The 25,721-nt window shown below is 43.2% G+C and overlaps 1 protein-coding gene across 2 annotated transcripts; it reads left to right on the forward strand.

Moving 5' to 3' along the window:
* Positions 1-133: 133 nt before the first annotated feature.
* LOC141264136 (uncharacterized) lies at positions 134-25,247 on the forward strand. Of its 2 annotated transcripts, XM_073676446.1 has the most exons (7): positions 134-337; positions 682-729; positions 3,174-3,294; positions 21,571-21,697; positions 22,059-22,175; positions 22,706-22,807; positions 23,752-25,247. In XM_073676446.1, the coding sequence occupies exons 4-7, from the start codon at positions 21,571-21,573 to the stop codon at positions 25,176-25,178; spliced, it is 1,773 nt and encodes a 590-aa protein (XP_073532547.1). In that variant the 5' UTR covers positions 134-337; positions 682-729; positions 3,174-3,294; the 3' UTR covers positions 25,179-25,247. The 2 variants fall into 2 exon arrangements, with proteins under 2 accessions (XP_073532547.1, XP_073532546.1); XM_073676445.1 differs by lacking the exon at positions 3,174-3,294 and having other exon boundaries at positions 135-337.
* Positions 25,248-25,721: the final 474 nt, after the last annotated feature.

The raw sequence follows: 25,721 nt of genomic DNA on the forward strand, positions 1-25,721 counted from the left end.
TGAAGCCATTGATTGGCCAATGACGGAGAGAACGCTTGAGTAGCAGTTAGTGTAGCCAATAAAATCTTCGATAGCCTATCACGTGATCTGTGAGTGACAGAACATTTATCCAATAGTCAATATCGTAACAACGAGAGACTAAAAGCGTCGCTGTCCAATCACCGCTCACGTCGCTTGTTGACTGAACTCGTACTCGTAGGGAATGCAGACGGTCCGCTATGGCCGCTGGGCCAATAACGTCGCAGGGGTTGCGATGATTGACAGGAAGGCGGGAAGTCAGAGAGGAGGGAAAGGCAAGACGAGTGGAGGCCAGAGCTGACCAGCTGTCGGCCCCGAGGTAATGATTGTCAATCCATGAAGCCTGAAGCTGACCAACCAATCAGATTTCTGCTCTCATTTTTCCCGCTCTGACATGAAGGTGAAAGCTGCCACCTGATTGGTTAAGAAGAGGAACACTGTTTTCCTTTGTCCCAGTGGTCACTCACTTGCTCATCGCCGCCCTCTTGTGGTCTGAGTGATTAGTGCCACGTTTTAACATATAGAAAATAGCGCTGAAAATAACGGAGCCGAAACGCAGCGGTAAATTGTGCGGAGAAATACGGATGATACGACGGGATGTAATTATCACTCTTCTGTTTACAGTTTTACTAATGAGTCTTTTTTTTTTTTCATGTTTTGCAGAATAACGCAACAAATTCTGCTCCAGCGGCGGAGACAGGAGGAGTAGAGGTACGTAATGGTGCGATTGGCGCTCCAGGACCCTAGGAAGGCTTAATAACATCACCTGTGGGGCTGTAATCAGGGCCAAAGGCGGCACGGGGCCCACATGGGCAAGTCCACGACATCGGGGGGCCGCTCAGCACAGGCGACATCCGGCGCAGCAGTTTAACCCCTTAAATGCTGTGGTTAATCGTGACTGCGGCATTTAATAGGTTAGAAACGCGGGTGAATTCGTCCCTTATGACCCCCCCCCACAACATATGGCGGGTGCCGATGGCGTTTTCATGGCAGCCACGCTGTCCGCCATGTTTTTACAATACATTATGATATTACAGTACGGCGGGGCTTTGTACTTCTGATCGCAGGTTCGAAAAAAATATATAAAAAATATATATTTATTTTTTAATCCAAGCGTTCCTTTTTTTGGAGCATAAAATGAACGTATTCGGCATCGCCGCCGGCGTCACTGACCCAAGTGATAATATATCACAATATTATTCCCTTATGGTCTTCGCGGAAGCAAAAAAAAAAATCGAAATAGTAAAAACACCGACATAAAAATGGAATAAAAAGAAATCAGAAAGTCCTGCAGACTCTAAATGGTAAAAATAAGAACTGCAGATCGTCCCGCAATAACCGAAAAAAAGAAGAGAAGAGAGGGGCCCCTGGAGCTGCCGCAATGGCGGCCATATTGATTTTCTACCTTTTGGGGAGTCATTTTTTGCCGTTCAGGACCCCAAGGCGTCAGGAAATGAGGCCGGGGGTGACTTTTTCGAGTCGTGTGGAGGGGGCCCTGGTGCAGGTTTGTGTTGGGGCCCCCAGAGTATCCAGTTTAGCAACATTTATTTATTTTTAATTCTCTTTGTGTCCTCGGATCACAATGTGAATGTGATTATTTTACATAGGAGGCGTCGGGCATTCAGGTGGAAATACCTGGGCCTGTTGTAGGTTGGGGGGGACAAGGCCTGGGCGGGGAGGGGGCTGCCACTGGCAATAGGACAAGGATTTATGTGCAGATCCCATTATGTTAAATCGCTCCCTGTTGTGCTGAGGCCATTAGATGCAGGAATGCACTAAAAAACACAAACATTCCCCCCCCCGGGGTCGGCTTGTTAACTATTTACTGACTGACAACCAACATGGCTGCCATAACTCCTCTTCCTCTATTGTCATGGTTAATGGTGGGGTCTAATCACAGCTGGGTGTTTGGAGCTGTAACATCAGCCATATTTGCTCTCGCTTTATGAAGTTTGATCAGTATCGCTGCTTGCTGTCAGTGAATAGGAGCATTCTGGTATCCCACCTAGGAGCTGTAAACCTACACGGACCGGATACTTCTGAGCGCTGAGGGTTTGTTACAGTTGTATCCTGGCCAGACATACATCAGTAGCACAGATATCTCCCACGCTGAGGGTTTGTTACAGTGTATCAGTCTACATGACCCATGAAAAAAAATTCTAGATTAGGGGACGCAACTGTAGCAAACCTTCAGCTGCGAGAGACATCAGGGTATTTAGCAAAGATGAGGAAAAATGTTTTGAACTACCTTGGACCAGCGTCTGGATCGACCGGCGCAGTGTGGACTTATTTCTGCCTCTTACTAGGCCTCCGTGACATCAAAACATGGCAGGGGCCAATAAGCTGCAGAGATTTGCCAGCGCAGAAGTTGGCACTGCCCTGGTCCGGCCACCATGTACGAACGAACAGGACGGAAGATCAGGGCGGTTTTTGCTCATTCATCCTATGGGTGTAAACAAGAATGTTTTAATTCACCGACAGCAAGCAGAGGTCTTGGAAATAGGAAGAATTTATCATCCCTTCTATTCGACAACATGGTGCAAAAAGCCGGATCAGTTCCCCCTAACGTCTGCCAGTGAACTATAAATGTTTTCAGGATAAATCTGCATCCAAATAAAATCTGATTTATTAAAGTTAAAAGTTCTGTGCGTGCTCCGAGTCCTTCGCGGGGTCCAGAGAACGCTCCTTGTCCTCCGTGGGGGTCCTGAGAACACTCCGTGTCCTCCGCGGGGGTCCTGAGAACGCTCCGTGTCCTCCGCGGGGGTCCTGACAACGCTCCGTGTCCTCCGCGGGGGTCCTGACAACGCTCCGTGTCCTCCGCGGGGGTCCTGACAACGCTCCGTGTCCTCCGCGGGGGTCCTGACAACGCTCCGTGTCCTCCGCGGGGGTCCTGACAACGCTCCGTGTCCTCCGCGGGGGTCCTGAGAATGCCCCGTGTCCTCCGTGGAGGTCCTGAGAACGCTCCACTTAATGTGTGGGGGTCCTGAGAACGCTCCGCTTCCTGCGTGGGGGTCCTGAGAACGCTCCGCTTCCTGCGCGGGGGTCCTGAGAATGCTCCGCAGGGGTCCTGAGAATGCTCCGTGTCCTCCGCGGTGGTCTTGAGAATACTCCGATTCCTGCGCAGGGGTCTTGAGAACGCTCCGTGTCCTCCGCAGGGGTCCTGAGAAAACTCCGTATCCTCCGCGGGGGTCTTGAGAACGCTCCGTGTCCTCCGCAGGGGTCCTGAGAACTCTCTGGAGCGGTGCAGCATCCTGCAGGGATCCGGCTGGTGAGCAGGTACGATCTGACACTTTTCCTTTCTGTAGGTGTTTACCAACTTTTCCTTTATGAGGCGCAATAAGATTCGGCCCATCGCTCCGCTCCGGTGACAGTGACCGGCTGCTGCCGTGTGTTACCTACAAAAACGGGAGGATCGTCAGGAAATCAGGGAAATGGTGAAATCCTATTAAATCCATACAAATATGCAGATGAACACACATCATATATGATGGTGTAACAGGCGGTGCAGGCGACACTATATACTGCAGCGCGGGGGTTTTACTCCCCACCTTAGGCTTTTTTAGCTTTTTACAATCCCGCTGTATTATCTGCGTCCAGCTCAGCACATCGGGTGTTCCCTCGGCCCATTCACCAGCACAATGCTTCCTAGTCCATATCTCTGCTCTCATCCTGACGTGCATATTTGTTTAACCCCTTAACCCTCTATGACGGATCTCGCGGCACCGGTCAGGGTGTGCGGCGCGGGTCCAGGATCTCCGCTCCATACTTGGCAGGTGGCGGCTGCATCAATGGAAACATAAAAAGCAGTTACTGGACTCAGAAAACGACGACACTACTTTATTTTTTTATTTAAAAAAAATCAGATTTTTTATTAAGCAATTAAATAATAATATAAAAACGTACGAAGGTCGACATCTTCGCATTCGCACCGAGGACGCAGACAGACGGCCGTATAAATCGCACCGCAATGCACGGACCGGCTAGCGCCTCTCCCGAGCGTGACGGCTTCATATGTTTCTATGGCTGCGGCCAGTCCGTGCATTGCGGTCCGATCTCGGCGCGACTTATACGGCCGTCTGACTGCTCCGACCTGGAGATTCCCATTACCAGGCCATTTTTACTGCACATTGAACTCCGTTAAACAAAACCCAAATATAAGGGCAGATTTGTGTATTTTCCCCATTTCTCAGCACATTATACGGCAAAGTGAATGGTGACGTTCAGGACTACAACTCGTCCTGCAGAAAAAAAAACCTCGAGACGGAGGAATAAGAACCGTATGACTCTTGGAAGACAAAGGGGGAAAAAAATAAAGCAAAAACAAAAAATGGGCGAAGGGTGGAGGAGCGTTACTGTAGCGTCTCGTCTGCTGCGCTCCCGACGCCGGTGACTCCATTGTTTCCGTGTTTCATCCATCGATCGCACATTGGAAGGTCGGACAACTCCGGAGCGGCAGAAGACACTTTTCCTTTTTGCATATTGTTGCCTACTTATAATATTCATTTGGCGTTACATCCAGAGACGTAGTTATCTGAAGACTGGGATCTGTGCATTACCCCGATGTGGAGGTGTCACCTGTATGTACTGCCGGCGTCCAGTGCCCAACTGGGGCCCATACTGCACCTCCGCTTTCCACTATACAAAACATGCGAGAAATAAAGAACGTGCTCCCATCTCATCATCTTCACCTGTGACAGATAAGAAGATGCTGCTCACCATATGGCGGCAGAAAGTTCCCGAGCTGGGCGCTAACACTTTATAGGACGGGAATAACCCCCTGGAGTGAGGGGCCTGTACTGTGCCATTACAGGTGAGTGGGCCGATCATCAGCTAGAACAGTTTCATAAAGGGGTCGTCTACTCTGCATTATTCAGCTCTCGGCTCACGTCTGGGAGGCTTTTTTGCAGGATGAAAAAATGGAGATGTGTTTTTTTTTTTTAATTTAATTCACAAATCACATTCTCCCATTGAAATCAATAAAATGAGAGCACACTGAGGATTTAGAACGTCGTCACCGACCAAAGATGGAGGAAAATAGGTCCTAATGTTTCGTCATCTGCACGAGACCTTACACTAAGACAATCAGATCCGGACTCAGCAGATTGTCGGCGTCTCCACGTCTGAACACGGCTGTGTCTGACATCTAGTGACGGCAGGCGCTGCCCCTGGACCGACATGGAGCAGAAGAAAAAACCATCAGCAGACTGCTGTCCACGGACCTGAGGCTCCTGGTGTGAACGGGTCGTGGATAATATGAGAGGCTCATGATCAACAGACAGACGGGCATATAAATCGAACTGATATCGGACCACAATGCACGGAGTGGCCGGTGGGTATCGCATGCATTGCGGTCCAATTTCTGACTGCGCCCTGAAATAGAAGCTCAATATGATCTTTCTGCAGCAACTAGTCTACTTGCTGATGGTCTCCAGGTCTATGCACCAGGCTTGTGGTATATGAGCCTGATAACAGACGAATGAATGAATGGAGTACAAGGTGCAGACGACGGAGCGGAGGTGAACCATCGCAACTGAGCACGACAGATCATAAAAGAAGAGAGGAAGACCCCCGAAGAGACACTAGGAGGGGAAGTCAGAGGAGTAGGGTCGGTCTTGGGTAAAGTGGCTATGCATTGCGCATGGTGGCAGGTACACCCATGACTGTACGGAAATCCAAGCAAAACTCGTCCACCTCCGGTAAAAACTACAAAATTGCACCTGCTGCAAAAATGGAGCTGCTTTATATTAACCCACAGGCTATGTATTCACGCCCCACTGCTGCAGGCCGAGCTCCTCTCTGTATATATATATATCCTCCCGCACATCGGCTGCTGTAACTGACGAGGGCGCCACCCTCCCGCTCAGTGGCAGTTGGAGCAGCTGCCGGTAGTTGAGGCTGATTATATAGGAGACGACCTCTCCTCGCTCTGTAACCCGGTGCAGTCTGCGGATCCTGTGCGCCATGGCGAGAACGCTGCCCCTGCAGGTAACGCGGAAACGTCTCATGTCCTTACGTCGCCACTAATTATTGGTAAAAAAAAAAGGGGGGGGGTCTCATCTGAAGTATCCAGGGGCTATTGCTTATTTACTGGGGTGGATAAGTATCATTAATATCAGCCAGCCTGACACATGGCGCCGCTCTTGCCAGGAGGACTCATCTGTTTGCACTTGCGTCATCGCTCTTCATCGCCACCTGCTGGAGTTGATCGGTGCCCGCAGCGCTTTCTTCTTTTGCTGCAGTTTATAGTGAATGTGTACGGAGCCTTATTATTCTGTTTTCAGATGTTATTGTCACATCTCGTTTTTTTTTTTTCCTTTATTTTTGGGATATTTCTGAGAAATGCTACTTTTCCGTGTCTCCTGGATAAAAGCTTTACTCGGTAATGAAGCGGCAATCTGCAATCTGCAAATATAAAACTATGGGATATTGCAGAAAAATGGCGAAATGTTGGCGCTGCTGATATTGAAGACGGGGGGATGATGTCACGCTGGTGTCCAATCGGCGCCCCCTGCAGGAAATAATCCAGCTGTGCACAGTTAACACCCCCACGGTGGAAGGGGAACATCCAGGCGCTTTGTTGTTGTTTCTACCCCTAAGCTGCTTCCATCTCGTCCTTCCGCCATGGTGCGTATTCAAGACCGCCGAGCAGCGGCAATCGGGAAACAAACCTAGGAGCAGTCGTCCCCAATTATCGCCAGTGCAAATTTCCCAATAGCACACGCTATGGGCAGGGGGGGGGCCGTGCCAAAATATCCTCCACATCAAGACTTTCACCTTAATAAACTTGAGTCTGCTCCTCCTGAAGACGATAAAGGTGACAAGCTGGTCACATACTATAATGGCCCCAATATCAACGGGTGCAGCGGACAGCGACCGCTTTGTACTCCCGGAGATAAACCAGAGAAGTCTGGTGACGACTTTCCCATAGAGGACACAGGAGCCCCCCGCCGAAGGAACATCGCTGTGTATGGGAGAGACATCAGAGAGAGTTACCAGCCAAAACTTTGTGTGGCCAAAAGCCTTCCAAGGTGTATGGTGGAATTAACCAATACAAAGCCTTTTTTGTGGCACATTTAATATAAAAAAATATTAAATTATTTGATAAATGTGAGTAAAGCTTACTGAACTGAAATATACAAAAAAAGATGGATTAATACATAGGAGCAGTATTATAGTAGTTCTTGTATATAGGGGCAGTATTATAGTAGTTATATTCTTGTACATAGGGGGCAGTATTATAGTAGTTATATTTTTGTACATAGGAGCATTATTATAGTAGTTATATTCTTGTACATAGGGGGCAGTATTATAGTAGTTATATTCTTGTACATAGGGAGCAGTATTATAGTAGTTATATTCTTGTACATAGGGGCAGTATTATAGTAGTTATATTCTTGTACATAGGGGTAGTATTATAGTAGTTATATTCTTGTACATAGGAGCAATATTATAGTAGTTATATTCTTGTATATAGGAGCAGTATTATAGTAGTTATATTCTTGTACATAGGGAGCAGTATTATAGTAGTTATATTCTTGTACATAGGGGCAGTATTATAGTAGTTATATTCTTGTACATAAGGGGCAGTATTATAGTAGTTATATTCTTGTACATAGGAGCAGTATTATAGTAGTTATATTCTTGTACATAGGAGCAGTATTATAGTCGTTATATTCTTGTACATAGGGGGCAGTATTATAGTAGTTATATTCTTGTACATAGGAGCAGTATTATAGTAGTTATATTCTTGTATATAGGAGCAGTATTATAGTAGTTATATTCTTGTTCATAGGAGCAGTATTATAGTAGTTATATTCTTGTACATAGGAGCAGTATTATAGTAGTTATATTCTTATACATAGGAGCAGTATTATAGTAGTTATATTCTTGTATATAGGAGCAGTATTATAGTAGTTATATTCTTGTACAGAGGGAGCAGTATTATAGTAGTTATATTCTTGTACAGAGGGAGCAGTATTATAGTAGTTATATTCTTGTACATAGGGGCAGTATTATAGTAGTTATATTCTTGTACATAGGGGGCAGTATTATAGTAGTTATATTCTTGTACATAGGAGCAGTATTATAGTAGTTATATTCTTGTATATAGGAGCAGTATTATAGTAGTTATATTCTTGTACATAGGAGCAGTATTATAGTAGTTATATTCTTGTACATAGGAGCAGTATTATAGTAGTTATATTCTTGTACATAGGAGCAGTATTATAGTAGTTATATTCTTGTACATAGGAGCAGTATTATAGTAGTTATATTCTTGTACATAGGAGCAGTATTATAGTAGTTATATTCTTGTATATAGGAGCAGTATTATAGTAGTTATATTCTTGTACATAGGGGGCAGTATTATAGTAGTTATATTCTTGTACATAGGGAGCAGTATTATAGTAGTTATATTCTTGTACATAGGAGCAGTATTATAGTAGTTATATTCTTGTACATAGGAGCAGTATTATAGTAGTTATATTCTTGTACATAGGGGGCAGTATTATAGTAGTTATATTCTTGTACATAGGAGCAGTATTATAGTAGTTATATTCTTGTACATAGGGGTAGTATTATAGTAGTTATATTCTTGTACATAGGGGGCAGTATTATAGTAGTTATATTCTTGTACATAGGGGGCAGTATTACAGTAGTTATATTCTTGTACATAGGAGTAGTATTATAGTAGTTATATTCTTGTACATAGGGGCAGTATTATAGTAGTTATATTCTTGTACATAGGAGCAGTATTATTGTTAGAACCCTCCTGTTTGTTTTTTCCATCTTGTGTATTGCGGTCACGTGACCATCTGCCTTTATATTCCAGCTCCGCCCCTTTGGCTGTGCTGGACTTCAGTGTTTGACTGTTTCTCTAGCCAGGTGCTTCTGTGCCTTTCTCTGTCAGTTGGTTTGGTCCTTCTGGGACCTCTAGTACTTTTTTGTCTGTTTGTCTTTTTGTGTTCTGCAACAACCATCTCTGTTTAGGAGGTGTCCCATTTTTGTCCCAGTCCTTAGTTCTTTTAGGGACCCCTCCCCTTATGCTATAGGTCTTCGTTCAGACTAGCCAAGGACTAAGGCGGGTCTGTTCGCTAGGAACGGGCAGCCCGCTACATCGTAGGGATTCAGCTTAGTCTTACTGTAGGGACAGCTTTCCCCTATCGTTCCTTAGTTCATGTTGCAGATCATAACAGTAAGTCCAGCCCAAAAAAACTAAAAGGCTAAAAGGAAAGAAATTCGGGGATCAGTATGGTTTCCGTCCAGGATTTGGCTCAACGCTTGCAGGGGTTGACTCTGGAGGTGGCCGAGCTACAGCAACACGTGAGTAGCTGTTCTGAAGCGCATTTTGATGAACCCAAGGCAGGACTGCCTGATGTTTTTATGGTAAACTGCAAGATTTTTTTTACTTTTAAAAATGCTTGTTAGTTATATTTTCATTTGAGGCCAAGGTCCTCTGGGAATGAATCACAGCGCATTGGTTTTATTATGTTACTTTTGCGCAATGAACCACAGGGTTGGGCCTTTTCTCTCCAACCTAATGATCCATGTTTAAGGTCTGTAGAATAATTTTTTTCTGCTATGGGGCTATTATATGACGATCCTGATCGAATCTCATCTGCTGAGGCAGAACTCAGGTGTTTGAATCAGGGGTCAGGTGATGTTGAAAATTATTGCACACACTTCAGGAGATGGGCCTCAGAAGTTAAATGGAATGATCCAGCTCTGAAATGTCTATTTTTTGCTGGTCTGAGTGAAAGGGTTAAGGATTTGCTAATTGCATTCCCCGCACCTGAGACTCTGCAGGATGCCATGGAATTAGCTGTTCGTGTGGATAGGAGACTGAGATTTAGACAGAATGAGGTAAAGACTCCAGTAATGCCAGGTCCTAGTCCCCAGAAAATCTGCTCTGACGGCGGAGAACCGATGGAGGTTGGGGCGATGTCACTCCGCTCTCAGGAAAGAGACCGGAGGGTCGCCGAGGGATTGTGTCTTTATTGTGGTAAAGCTGACCATTTGATTAAGTATTGTGAGCGTCGTTTAAGTAAAGAAAAAAAAAAGGTCAGTTACGCCCGTATAGCTTGTTTACGCTCTGCAGGAGTATTTCTTTCTGGGAGTACTACTTTGCTGGAAAATTTGATTGAATTTCAGGTATTTGTGGATTGTGGTTCAACACTTAATGTGATTGATAAAGGGTTTTTGGAAAACCTTCAATTGAAATCCAAACCTTTGTCATCACCTATTTCTGTGATTGCGATTGATAACACTCCTTTGAAATGTATTACTCACAAGACTGCTGCATTTCCCTTCACTGTCAATGGAGTTCACCAAGAAATTTTGGACTTGGTTGTTTTGGATAATTTGCCCTCTCCAGTTGTTCTAGGATTGCCTTGGTTAAGACTGCACAATCCTTTACTGGACTGGTCTACTAATGTGATTAAGTCTTGGAGTCTGAAGTGCTATGATAAATGTTGTAATGGTCGCATTGCGGCTGTGGAAAAAGGGGAATTGCCTGTACCCGTTCAAGAGTTTTGGAGGTTTTTTTCGGAGGAGGAGTCACAAGTTTTACCTCCTCATAGGGTTATGATTGCGCCATTGAGTTTGTTCCGGGTGCTACTCTTCCCAAGAGTCGGTTATTTAATCTGACTATCCCTGAAAGAAAGGCTTTGGAGGAGTACATAGAGGCTAGCCTGGCTGCTGGTCACATTAGACCTTCTAAGTCGCCTATGGCAGTTGGATTCTTCTTTGTTAAAAAAAAGGACGGGGGTTTACGTCCATGTCTGGATTTTCGTGAAATTAATAAGATTACCATACGCAATTCTTACCCATTGCCGTTAATTCCTGAATTGTTTAACTAGTTATTGGGAGCCAAGTGGTTCTCTAAGATGGATCTCCGGGGGGCATACAATTTGTTACGAGTGAAGGAGGGTGATGAATGGAAAACTGCTTTTAACACTCCTGTGGGTCATTTTGAGAATCTGGTGATGCCTTTTGGTCTTACCAGTGCACCTGCATTTTTTCAGAACCTTATTAATGACATCCTGAGACCTTTTGATTGGTAAGAATGTGGTTGTGTATTTGGATGACATTTTGATTTATTCGCCGGATCTGGAGTCTCATTGGCGGAGCGTGCGTGAGGTATTACAGTTATTGAGTGATAATTCACTCTTTGCTAAGCTGGAGAAATGTGAGTTCACTGTGCAGAGAATTAGTTTTTTGGGCTACATTATCTCCAGCGAGGGCTTTGAGATGGACCCGGTGAAGGTTCAGGCTGTGCAGGAATGGCCTAGGCCTATTGGTTTGAAATCTATACAGAGGTTTTTGGGTTTTGCCAATTATTACAGAAAATTCATTAAGAATTTTTCTGTAATTGTTAAACCTCTAACCGATCTCACCAGGAAAGGTGCTGATGCGGTTCAGTGGACTACTGAGGCCATTGAAGCGTTTGAGTATCTCAAGGAGAGGTTCAGTTCTGCCCCCATCCTTATGCAGCCTGATGAGACTAAGCCTTTTTTGGTCGAGGTCAATGCTTCATCGGTGGGGGTCGGAGCAGTTTTGTCTCAGGAGAACAAGGGTGGAGTACATCCTTGTGCCTTCTTTTCGAAAAAATTTTCTGAAACTGAACTGAATTATGATGTTGGACATCAGGAGTTGCTGGCAATTAAACTCGCGTTTGAACATTGGCGTCATTTTTTGGAAGGCGCTAGATTTCCTATTCAGGTTTTCACAGATCATAAGAATCTGATCTATCTTGATGCTGCCAAGCGCTTGAATGCCCGTCAAGCTAGGTGGGCACTTTTTTTTTCTCGGTTTCATTATTCTGTTACCTATATCCCTGGTGCTAAGAATGTAAAAGCCGATGCTTTATCTCGCAGCTTCTCTCCTACTTTCGGTGCCGAGGAGGAGGAGAACATTTTACAGAAAGGAGTTGTGGTGGCGGCATTGGACTCCTTTTTGGAGAATGGAATTCTGAAAGCTCAAGAGGATGCTCCATCTAACACTCCCCATGGGAGGTTGTTTGTGCCTAGGACCTTTAGGAGAGATTTGTTTGTGGAGTGTCATGAGTCTCGGTTGGCAGGTCATCCAGGAATTTCGGAGACTAAGAGACTGATCAGTCGCAGTTTTTGGTGGCCTGGCTGGCAGAAGGAAGTCATCAAGTGGGTGTGTCAGTGTACTGTGTGTGCTAGGTCAAAGGCTTCACATACTCCTGCTGCAGGTTGCTTTGCCCTCTGGAGGTTCCTAGTGCGCCTTGGACGCATCTCACAATGGATTTTATTACTGATCTTCCTGTATCCGAGGGTTTTACTGTCATCTGGGTGGTCGTGGACCGTTTTAGTAAGATGTGTCATTTAGTTCCATTCATTAAGTTGCCCTGCGCCAAGACTCTCGCTAAGGCATTTGTTAAGGAGATTGTCAAACTCCATGGCGTTCCCACGGATATTGTTTCTGATAGAGGACCTCAGTTTGTGGCTCGCTTTTGGCGTGCTTTTTGTGACAGGTTGGGAGTCCATTTGGCATTTTCGTCTGGTTATCATCCTGAGTCTAATGGACAGACTGAAAGAAAGAACCAGGATGTTGAACAGTTTTTGCATTGTTTTGTGGCTGACAATCAAGAGGTGTGGTCGGAGTTTCTGCTTCTCGCAGAATTTGCTCTTGACAATCGTACATCCTCCTCTGCTGGGTGTTCTCCTTTTTTTGTTGTACTGGGAGACATTCGTCTTTTGGTTCGTTCTCCAAATTGGGGTCGGCGGTGCCGGAGGAGGAGAATTTTTCCAGTGATTTGGCGAGAGTTTGGACTAATGTACGTTGCAACCTGCAAGAGGCTAACAAGAAGTCCAAGAAGTATTTTGACAGGAAACGTAAAGAGGTTTTGTTTACTGTCGGTGACATGGTTTGGTTGTCCTCGAAGAACCTGCGGTTGAGGATTCCCTCTAAAAAACTGGGTCCTAAGTTTGTGGGTCCATTTAAAGTGCTTCAGGTTGTTAACCCGTCTGCGGGTAGGTTGGATGCTATCCTAAGGATGCAGAGACTGTTGAAAACAAACAGGCTCGTTCAGAACCTCCAGAGGTTCTCTGGGCCGGAATCAGGACCCACCTCTTCCCCCCTGGCTGCACTGTGCCCTGTCCGGCCGCGCAGACGATGCCTCATTGTCTCTGTAAGTGCAGGAGATGAGGCTGCGCCCACCAGCTCCGGCCTGTAGTTCCAGCAGAGGGGGGCTGCTCCAGCATGGCCCCTTCTCTCCCTGTCTCCCCTGCTTTGTAGGTGTCTTACTGCTCCGCTCTCCCCCTCCTGACTTCAGCCCTGCAATTTGCAAGAACACTCTGCTGTCAGGACCTGGGAGATGGGAGGCTGCACCAGAGAAATGCATCATGTGGAATCATCTGCAGAGAGGGTAAGTCCATGTCTAATATGTGTGTGCGCATATACACTGTGTGCAGAATTATTAGGCTAATGAGTATTTTGCTCACATGATACTTTTTATACATGTTGTCCTCCTCCAAGCTGCATAGGCTTGAGAGCCAACTACCAATGAAGTAAATCTGGTGATGTGCATCTCTGTAATGAGGAGGGGTGTTGACTAATGACATCAACACCCTATATAAGGTGGGCTTAATTATTAGGCAACTTCCTTTCCTTTGGCAAAATGGGTCAGAAGAGAGATTTGACGGGCTCTGAAAAGTTCAAAATTGTGAGATGTCTTGCAGAGGGAGGCAGCAGTCTTGAAATTTCCAAACTTTTGAAGCGTGATCACCGAACAATCAAGTGTTTCATGGCAAATGGCCAGCAGGGTCGCAAGAAGCGTGTTGGCCAAAAAAGGCGCAAAATAACTGCCCATGAATTGAGGAAATTCAAGCATGAAGCTGCCAAGATGCCATTCGCCACCAGTTTTGCCATATTTCAGAGCTGCAACGTTACCGGAGTATCAAAAAGCACAAGGTGTGCGATACTCAGGGACATGGCCAAGGTAAGGAAGGCTGAAAAACCACCACCTGTGAACAAGAAACATGAGATAAAACGTCAAGAATGGGACAAGAAATATCTTAAGACTGATTTTTCAAAGGTTTTATGGACTGATGAAATGAGAGTGACTCTTGATGGGCCAGATGGATGGGCCAGAGGCTGGATCAGTAAAGGGCAGAGAGCTCCACTCCGACTCAGACGCCAGCAAGGTGGAGGTGGGGTACTGGTATGGGCTGGGATCATCAAAGATGAACTTGTGGGACCTTTTCGGGTTGAGGATGGAGTGAAGCTCAACTCCCAGACCTACTGCCAGTTTCTGGAAGACAACTTCTTCAAGCAGTGATACAGGAAGAAGTCGGTATCGTTCAAGAAAAACATGATTTTCATGCAGGACAATGCTCCATCACATGCATCCAACTACTCCACGGCGTGGCTGGCCAGTAAAGGTCTAAAAGAAGAAAAAATAATGACATGGCCCCTTCTTCACCTGATCTGAGCCCCATAGAGAACCTGTGGTCCATCATAAAATGTGAAATCTACAGGGAGGGAAAACAGTACACCTCTGGGAGCAGTGTCTGGGAGACTGTGGTGGCTGCTGCACGCAATGTTGAAAACAGATCAAGCAACTGACAGAATGTATGGATGGAGGCTGCTGAGTGTCATCATAAAGAAAGGTGGCTATATTCATCACAAATTTTTTTGGTTTTTGTTTTTGCATGTCAGAAATGTTTATTTCTAAATATTGTGCACTGATATTGGTTTACCTGGTGAAAATAAGCAAGTGAGATGGGATTATATTTGGTTTTTATTAAGTTGCCTAATAATTCTGCACAGTAATAGTTACCTGCACAAACAGATATCCTCCTAAGATAGCCAAATCTAAAAAAAAAAAACACTCCAACTTCCAAAAATATTAAGCTTGAATATTTATGAGTCTTTTGGGTTGATTGAGAACATTGTTGTTGATCAATAATAAAAATAATCCTCTAAAATACAACTTGCCTAATAATTCTGCACACAGTGTATGTGTATGCATATGTGTGTGTCCATATATGTGTGTATAAATATATATATATGTGTCCATATATGTGTGTGCATATGTGTGTATAAATATATTTATATGTGTGTATGTGCATATATGTAGTGGTGTACCGCCAATGGCGGCAGGCCACACAACTGCTATGGGACCCGTGAGCCGCACCTCACTGGGCCCTGCTTCCGCCTGTCAGCACCCGCACTGCCCATCCGCTCTCCCGCATAGAATAATGGTAATGGAAACGTCTTCTGATGCTCCCTCGTCCATCATCATTGCTCGCGCTGACAGCCGGAGGGGGCCTAGTGAGAGCAATGATGATGGAGGAGGGAGCGTCAGAAGACGTTTCCATTACCCTCATTCTTACTCGACATATGATGTCATTAAAGGGCGCTCACTGCTCTGAGATGTCCGGCACTTCACACTGCACGCTGAGGGGACTGGAGAGGTGAATATTGTATTTATTTGACCGATGGCCATAATAAAGTATGAGGGCTGCATTATACTGCATGGAGGACCAGGGGGGTGCATTATACTGCATTGAGGACCAGGGGGGTGCATTATACTACATTGAGGACCATGAGGCTGCATTATACTGCATGGAGCACCATGGGGGTGCATTATACTGTATGGATGACTATGGGGAGTGCATTATACTGTATGGAGGACTCTGGGGAGTGCATTATACTGTATGGAGGACTATGGGGAGTGCATTATACTACATTGAGGACCATGAGGCTGCATTATACTGCATGGAGCACCATGGGGGTGCATTATACTGTATGGAGGACTATGGGGAGTGCATTATACTGTATGGAGGACTATGGGGAGTGCATTATACTGTATGGAGGACTATGGGGAGTGCATTATACTGTATGGAGGACTCTGGGGAGTGCAGTATACTATATGGAGGACTATAGGGAGTGCAGTATACTGTATGGAGGACTATGGGGAGTGCATTATAGTGTATGGAGCAGGGCTTCGGAGCCCATTTTGGTGGAGTCAAAGTCGGTATAAAATGGACCAACTCAGACTCCCAAAATATATAATAAATTTGGTACAGTAGTTCAATGCAGTTTGTGGGAAAAAATTTTCATAAGAATTTGGGAAAGTTATGAAATGTCCTATAAATGTCTGTCCTATTCCTGATCTCAGGGTCTGAACTTTTAGCTGAGATGAATCTGTGCTGCAGTAAATTTATCACTTAAACATGAGCCGTGTATGAGGGAGTCGGAGTCGTGGAGTCGTAGTTGGAGTCAGAGTCATGGAAATTGAGGAGTCGGAGGTTTGGCTTACCAACTCCACAGCCCTGGAATGGAGGACTATAGGGAATGCCGTATACTGTATGGAGGACCATGGTGAGTGTCTTATACTGTGTGGAGAACCATGGCGAGTGCATTATACTGAGTGGAGGACCATGGCGAGTGCATTATACTGAGTGGAGGACCATGGCGAGTGCATTATACTGAGTGGAGGACCATGGCGAGTGCATTATACTGAGTGGAGGACCATGGCGAGTGCATTATACTGAGTGGAGGACCATGGCGAGTGCATTATACTGAGTGGAGGACCATGGTGAGTGCATTATACTGAGTGGAGGACCATGGTGAGTGCATTATACTGAGTGGAGGACCATGGTGAGTGCATTATACTGAGTGGAGGACCATGGTGAGTGCATTATACTGAGTGGAGGACCATGGTGAGTGCATTATACTGAGTGGAGGACCATGGTGAGTGCATTATACTGAGTGGAGGACCATGGTGAGTGCATTATACTGTGTGGAGGACCATGGCGAGTGCATTATACTGTATGGAGGATCATGACGAGTACATTATACTGTATGGAGGATCATGGCGAGTGCATTATACAGTGTGGAGGACCATGGCGAGTGCCTTATACTGTATGGTGGACCATGGCAAGTTCATTATACTCTGTGGAGTGTGGAGAGGTGTGGGGCCATTATATTGTAGGTAGGCCCATTATACTGCATGGAGGGCTGTGTGGGGGTCACAGTTGGGGGGATCATACTGTGTTGGGGTCACCATACTTTGCCTTGAGTGTTGAGGTGGGGTACAATAGGGTCATTATACTGTGAATGTGGGGGAATTCACCATGGGGGTATCATACTGTGTTTGGGGACACTTTTGTTGGCATCACACTTTATGGGGCAATGAAAAAGGAATCTAAGACTTCAGCAGGAGGAAAATTACTATGTAAAGGCTGGAAAGTTGTGAGATCTGATCTTCTGTGACCCTGACAATTATTTACATTTTTTTTTTGGGGGGGGGGCCCAATTAGAACCTCTGCTATGGGGCCCCATGATTCCTATGTACGCCCCTGCATAGGAGTAGTATTGTAGTAGTTATATTCTTGTACATAGGGGGCAGTATTATAGTAGTTATATTCTTGTACATAGGGGGCAGTATTATAGTAGTTATATTCCTGTACATAGGGGGCAGTATTATAGTAGTTATATTCTTGTACATAGGGGGCAGTATTATAGTAGTTATATTCTTGTACATAGGAGCAATAATTTAGTAGTTATATTCTTGTACATAGGAGCAGTATTATAGTAGTTATATTCTTGTTTATAGGGAGCAGTATTATAGTAGTTATATTCTTGTACATAGGAGCAGTATTATAGTAGTTATATTCTTGTACATAGGGGGCAGTATTATAGTAGTTATATTCTTGTACATAGGGGCAGTATTATAGTAGTTATATTCTTGTACATAGGGGCAGTATTATAGTAGTTATATTCTTGTACATAGGGGCAGTATTATAGTAGTTATATTCTTGTACATAGGAGCAGTATTATAGTAGTTATATTCTTGTACATAGGGAGCAGTATTATAGGAGTTATATTCTTGTACATAGGGAGCAGTATTATAGGAGTTATATTCTTGTACTTAGGGAGCAGTATTATAGTAGTTATATTCTTGTACATAGGAGCAGTATTATAGTAGTTATATTCTTGTTTATAGGGAGCAGTATTATAGTAGTTATATTTTTGTACATAGCAGCAGTATTATAGTAGTTATATTCTTGTACATAGGGGGCAGTATTATAGTAGTTATATTCTTGTACATAGTAGCAGTATTATAGTAGTTATATTCTTGTACATAGGGGCAGTATTATAGGAGTTATATTCTTGTACATAGGGAGCAGTATTATAGGAGTTATATTCTTGTACATAGGGAGCAGTATTATAGTAGTTATATTCTTGTACATAGGAGCAGTATTATAGTAGTTATATTCTTGTTTATAGGGAGCAGTATTATAGTAGTTATATTCTTGTACATAGGGGCAGTATTATAGTAGTTATATTCTTGTACATAGGAGCAGTATTATAGTAGTTATATTCTTGTACATAGGGTGCAGTATTATAGTAGTTATATTCTTGTACATAGGGGGCAGTATTATAGTAGTTATATTCTTGTACATAGGGGCAGTATTATAGTAGTTATATTCTTGTATATAGGAGCAGTATTATAGTAGTTATATTCTTGTACATAGGAGCAGTATTATAGTAGTTATATTCTTGTTTATAGGGAGCAGTATTATAGTAGTTATATTCTTGTACATAGGGGCAGTATTATAGTAGTTATATTCTTGTACATAGGAGCAGTATTATAGTAGTTATATTCTTGTACATAGGGTGCAGTATTATAGTAGTTATATTCTTGTACATAGGGGGCAGTATTATAGTAGTTATATTCTTGTACATAGGGGCAGTATTATAGTAGTTATATTCTTGTATGTAGGAGCAGTATTATAGTAGTTATATTCTTGTACATAGAGGGCAGTATTATAGTAGTTATATTCTTGTACATAGGAGCAGTATTATAGTAGTTATATTCTTGTACATAGGAGCAGTATTATAGTAGTTATATTCTTGTACATAGGGGGCAGTATTATAGTAGATATATTCCTGTATATAGGAGCAGTATTATAGTAGTTATATTCTTGTACATAGAGGGCAGTAGTATAGTAGTTATATTCTTGTACATAGGGGCAGTATTATAGTAGTTATATTCTTGTACATAGGAGCAGTATTATAGTAGTTATATTCTTGTACATAGGGGGCTGTATTATAGTAGTTATATTCTTGTACATAGGGGGCTGTATTATAGTAGTTATATTCTTGTACATAGGAGCAGTATTATAGTAGTTATATTCTTGTACATAGGAGCAGTATTGGAAGAGGGGGCGACAAGTCGCCAGAAAGATGATCATAATGTCTCAAATATGCAATTAAATAAACTTTATTGATTAAAATATAGACAGGTTGATGTGGAATAAAACATCAAATAGCAATTGCCATATGAGAAAGAGCTTAACAGGTAAGTACATGGAGACATGCATATGATTATCATATAATATCCATATCAATATAATGTATCCGTATCTATTTCCTTATCATGTATGCATATGTATAAGAATCTCAACCACTGGTCCACTAGATAAATCTCTGTAGGCTGACCATAGCTTATAAAGTACAAACCTATTACCTTTAAGAAAGAATATCCCAGGAGAGACCAGAACCTGTGCTCAACCCCGACCCGCGTTTCGGAGCGGGCCTTTGTAAAGGGACAATGTGTGAGTGTCAAATGTGTGTATTTAAAAGAACTATGTCCAATAGCCCGGTGGCAAAACGTGGGCAAATTAGCACAGTGCACACCCCCGGAAGTACCGTCCATCGTCTAGGTAACATGATGCCTGCAGACCGCGGGCCAATCAAATGAATGCTCTCCCTCGGAAATTACATCAACGATCGACGTAACACCATGATGGCCGACCGCGAGCCAATCAAGGAGCAGTATTATAGTAGTTATATTCTTGTACATAGTAGCAGTATTATAGTAGTTATATTCTTCTACATAGGGGGCAGTATTATAGTCGTTATATTGTTGTACATAGGAGCAGTATTATAGTAGTTATATTGTTGTACATAGGGGTAGTATTATAGTAGTTATATTCTTGTACATAGTGGCAGTATTATAGTAGTTATATTCTTGTACATAGGGGGCAGTATTATAGTAGTTATATTCTTGTACATAGGGGGCAGTATTATAGTAGTAATATTCTTGTACATAGGGGGCAGTATTATAGTAGTTATATTCTTGTACATAGGGGGGCAGTATTATAGTAGTTATATTCTTGTATATAGGAGCAGTATTATAGTAGTTATATTCTTGTACATAGGGGCAGTATTATAGTAGTTATATTCTTGTACATAGGGGGCAGTATTATAGTAGTTATATTCTTGTACATAGGGGGGCAGTATTATAGTAGTTATATTCTTGTACATAGCAGCAGTATTATAGTAGTTATATTCTTGTACATAGGAGGCAGTATTATAGTAGTTATATTCTTGTACATAGGGAGCAGTATTATAGTAGTTATATTCTTGTACGTAGAAGCAGTATTATAGTAGTTATATTCTTGTACATAAGGGCAGTATTATAGTAGTTATATTCTTGTACATAGGGGCAGTATTATAGTAGTTATATTCTTGTACATAAGGGCAGTATTATAGTAGTTCTATTCTTGTACATAGCAGCAGTATTATAGTAGTTATATTCTTGTACATAGGAGGCAGTATTATAGTAGTTATATTCTTGTACATAGGGAGCAGTATTATAGTAGTTATATTCTTGTACGTAGAAGCAGTATTATAGTAGTTATATTCTTGTACATAGGGGCAGTATTATAGTAGTTATATTCTTGTACATAAGGGCAGTATTATAGTAGTTATATTCTTGTACATAGAAGCAGTATTATAGTAGTTATATTCTTGTACATAGAAGCAGTATTATAGTAGTTATATTCTTGTACATAGGGGGCAGTATTATAGTAGTTATATTCTTGTACATAGGGAGCAGTATTATAGTAGTTATATTCTTGTACGTAGAAGCAGTATTATAGTAGTTATATTCTTGTACATAGGGGCAGTATTATAGTAGTTATATTCTTGTACATAGGGAGCAGTATTATAGTAGTTATATTCTTGTACATAGAGGGCAGTATTATAGTAGTTATATTCTTGTACATAGGAGCAGTATTATAGTAGTTATATTCTTGTACATAGGGGGCAGTATTATAGTAGTTATATTCTTGTACATAGGGGGCAGTATTATAGTAGTTATATTCTTATACACAGGGGCAGTATTATAGTAGTTATATTCTTGTACATAGGGGGCAGTATTATAGTAGTTATATTCTTGTACATAGGAGCAGTATTATAGTAGTTATATTCTTGTACATAGGGGGCAGTATTATAGTAGTTATATTCTTGTACATAGAGGGCAGTATTATAGTAGTTATATTCTTGTACATAGGGGGCAGTATTATAGTAGTTATATTCTTGTACATAGAGGGCAGTATTATAGTAGTTATATTCTTGTACATAGGAGCGGTATTATAGTAGTTATATTCTTGTGCATACCGATGAGCTTATTAATGTATATACTATCAGCGCTCTCGCCTCCTCCTTGTACTTATGATTTGGATGCCGTCGGTCGCTTTCTGTCTCACGCTTTCTCTTCTGTCTCTGAAGATGCATCTGACGTTTGATGACGTGGCCGTGTATTTCTCAGAAGAGGAATGGAAGAACCTGAGCCGAGGCCAACGGGAGCTGTACAAAGACGTCATGAAGGAGAATTACACGAATCTGCTGCTTTTGGGTAATGATTTCGCTAACATAAGTCAGGATTGTGTATATTGGAGGGCGATCACCAGAACAGAGGATATGAGTGGTTCTGTATATAAGTACACCCCTGAAAGGTGAAGGTGAATCTTCAGATGTCGTCATCCGCCACGGTGGAGCAGGCGCAGTAAGCTCTGCCCTCCTCTTGTGGGCACTATTGCATTCTTCTGATCTGCACCTGACACTGAGGATCGGACGCACCCGCCAGCAGGTAGGAGGCGACTCGCAGGGTCCCCGTGGACCAGGATCTGTGGATCGGTCACTCGTCACTAGTGCGGTACTTCGTGAACCTCCTTTACGTGGTGAATGTGAATCTGCATTGTTTCTATGTATTTCAGGAGCTGACATTGACATCCCTGACGTCTTCTATCAGATTGAGATGTGGGAGAAGTGGGAGAACACGGGCGGCTCTGACATCAAGAAACATGAAGGATCCCGATCCTCGTCACACGCAGGTACGGACGTGATCTGCCCCAGAAAGTGGCCGTACGGTGCGCCGATGATCAGGACCAAAGAGGATGAACACCGCACGCATGAACCGTCCCTAGTGGCGTCCAGTCCTTCTGCATTATCCTCCTTTGTTACTTTCCTGGGCTCCTGAACGGCCAACCATCTTAGTTAACCCCTTAATGACGCTGCAGCTTTTTTTCGTCCCCTTCTTCTAAGAGCTACAACTTTTTACAACTGTATGTTGCTCATTTTTTTTTCGGGGTTTGTTGTAGTTTTTAATTTTACCACAATCATTATGCGGTAAAAATATGGTCACGCTATTTTCCCGGGTCATCCGGGAAGATTCATACTTTTATGTTTTTTTTTATATTTATATATCTTTAAAAACTTTTCTTTTTTGTTAAATTATTTTTCGCTTTATTTCTTCAGCCCCCCCTTTGTGATGTGATCCTGTGATTATTTGATCGTTTCTACTTTTTACTGCAACACTTTATATTTATATCTTATTGAATCCATATTTGTTTTTATTTTTTAGAAATCAAGAAGTCAAAGCCAAAATCATCACAGACTTTCATACGACAGCAGAGTACCATGGATTTCCGGGTCATACAGCCCGCCCCTGATTACAGGTTCATCCGTAAGTGACCCATGAACAGCGGATCGGTGTTATCTGATAGTCTGGGATCATTGGGACGATGGGAGGAAATATTGTACAGGCGGCCGACCTATCGCAGGATCAAGTTCCCTAAAGGGACTAAAAAAATAAAGGCAAAAAATTTTTTTAAAAATATGTATAAATAATTTAACTGCCTCCTTCTTCCACCTTTTAAAAATAATGAAGAAATAATTAAAAAAAAAACCCAATAATTTAGTTTTGTCACTTCCATAAAACTCCGATCTATCAATATGTAAAACTAAATAACCCATACGGTAAAAGAGAAGAATAAAAACGCCAGAATTGCATTTTTTGGTGCTTCACTGCCATAAAAAAAAAGGTAAAAAATTATTTAATTTCGGGGTTTTTTTTTCTACAAAGTTCTAATTTTTTTCCCCACTAAAATAAAGTTTGACATTGCTGTAATTCTTCTGACCTGGAGAATCTTATGACTAGGTCATTGCTACCGCATACTAAACATTCTAAAAAAACAGTGATATAATTTTATATACCGTATATGTTTTTCACTATTTTAATTTGTTTCGTGTTTCAGTGCAATAATAAAAATTGCGCACTTCGGGAACGGGTTATTACGACCATTTTGTCCCCATACTTAATACATATTGTCGGCATTATACCACCCATGTAAGATGGTCACATCAGCTGACGGAAAACCTTTTTGCGGGTCGTCAGCTGATCGGCTCCATGTTTCATGGCCGGTGATCGGGATTGATCCGTCTTATAAATGCTCGCTCTCCGATTATCCCCCCCGTGTACACGGACCTCCTTTGTCTGCTCCCTTCATATAGGCAATGTCATTAGTCGGTGAACTCGTAATGTATCGGAGCTTAATATGCCGAATTATCGGAATCTCATGGGGACGATCGCATCCTGATTTAATGGTGTCCTCCACATTTGCTTTTTAGAAAGTGACTCCACCAATAACATCCAGACCCAGAAGGCAGCAGTCGGTGACTGTGAATTTCCAGCTCAGAAGATGAGATTAAAAGATCAGGAGCCGCAATGTCTGACGTGTAAAGGCGTCTACAGATGCTACTGCAGCTCCGCCAAAGGCAATAAACAGTTCGTCTGCCTCGACTGCGGCAAAGGTTACAACCAAGAGAGTTTCCTCCTCGCCCACCAGAAGACCCACTACCACAAGCAACCGCATCAGTGCTCCTTGTGTGAGAAGAGCTTCAAGAAGCCCTTCCAGCTCAAGAGGCACAAGAGGACCCACCTAGTCATCGAGTACAAGTGTCACAAGTGCCATCTAGAGTTCCAGAACGGCAGTGACCTGAAGGAGCATAGGGCGAGGGAGCACAGGGTGACGCACCGCGAACTGAAGCCGTGTGAGAAGTGTGGCGAGAGTTTCATGAGTTTCCAGAAGCTGAAGCTACACATGAAGGAAGCCCACTCGCCGCTTTTTGATTGTCACCTGTGTCACCAGCGCTTCCGTTTCAAGACTGCACTGGTGAACCACCAACGAGAGCACACTGGAAGTGAGGTCTACAAGTGTCATAAGTGCCAGAAGGTCTACACCAGGCTGATTTACCTTCTCAAGCATGCCAAGGTTCATTTCCAAGACCAAGGTGGTGACTGTGACTTGCAACCCAAGAGTCCACCAATGGAACCAGAAGCAGATGAAAGCCGTTCCCCAGCCTACATCCATGATGTAACACCACTGCCTACCCAAGATGATGAGATCACCAGTTGGTCAACTGAAGAAGCGCCCCCCTGCATCATTCCGTCAGATCCCATCATGGCTGTGGACTCTGCAAAAGATCATGGCAAAAAGTTGAAGAAGAAGGGTAATTATTCGGAAGAACTTCTTAATGGTCTTCATGTAGAGCGGCTCAAGTGCAAGACCTGCAAGAAATGTTTCCGGCATCGGGGCACGTTAATGAGACATCTCCTGTCCCACAGACTGGAATTTGTGTGTCATGACTGTGGGCAAAAGTTTGGAAAACTGCTAAAAGTTTTCCTTCACCGTTGTAAACATGAGAAGAGGAGACCGTACAAGTGCAAGTTCTGCAGGAGATCCTTCAGCTTCCAGTCCCTGCTGCATCTGCATCAGCACACACATAATTTTACCAAACCTGGTCCTTCCAAGGTCTCTCCAAACGCGAGGCAGATTACATCACTAACAGGTTGTCCTCTGAATCAGAAATCCCATTGGATCCAGGAAGCCAAGAGCCCATCTGCTGCGGGATCACGGGATGTCAGTAACATTAACATATCTCCGGCTTCTCAGAGTAACATCGGACAAAAGATACCGCATCAGGAAATGGTGTCCTGCAAAGACTATGTGAAACGCGTCTGTTACCGGCCCTGTGAGTCCAGATCCCCCATGTGAAGTCTGAGCCAGTCTATTTATTGAAAGAAGAGAAAATGTAATAAATGCATAAAGCACAATGTCCGTCCATCACAAGATCGTGTCTGTGTCGTGTCTGTCATTAAAGTCCAAAAAGTATTATGGAGACACCGGCAACATCCTCAACCACAACCCCGTCCATTCACTACACAGTACAGTCATTGATTTATAGACAAATGTTCTCAGAGAGAACACCAGCAGAATAGTGAGTGCAGCTCTGGAGTATAACATAGGAGGTAACTCAGGATCAGTAATGTAATGTATGTACACAGTGACTGCACCAGCAGAATAGTGAGTGCAGCTCTGGGGTATAATACAGGATGTAACTCAGGATCAGTAATGTAATGTATGTACAAAGTGACTGCATCAGCAGAATAGTGAGTGCAGCTCTGGAGTGTAACACAGGATGTAACTCAGGATCAGTAATGTAATGTATGTACACAGTGACTGCACCAGCAGAATAGTGAGTGCAGCTCTGGAGTATAATACAGGAGGTAACTCAGGATCAGTAATGTAATGTATGTA

Source organism: Phyllobates terribilis, unplaced genomic scaffold (genome assembly GCF_046119375.1).
Source record: "Phyllobates terribilis strain yellow unplaced genomic scaffold, ASM4611937v1 Scaffold_4__5_contigs__length_816908805, whole genome shotgun sequence".
In the NCBI taxonomy this organism is placed as follows: domain Eukaryota; kingdom Metazoa; phylum Chordata; class Amphibia; order Anura; family Dendrobatidae; genus Phyllobates; species Phyllobates terribilis.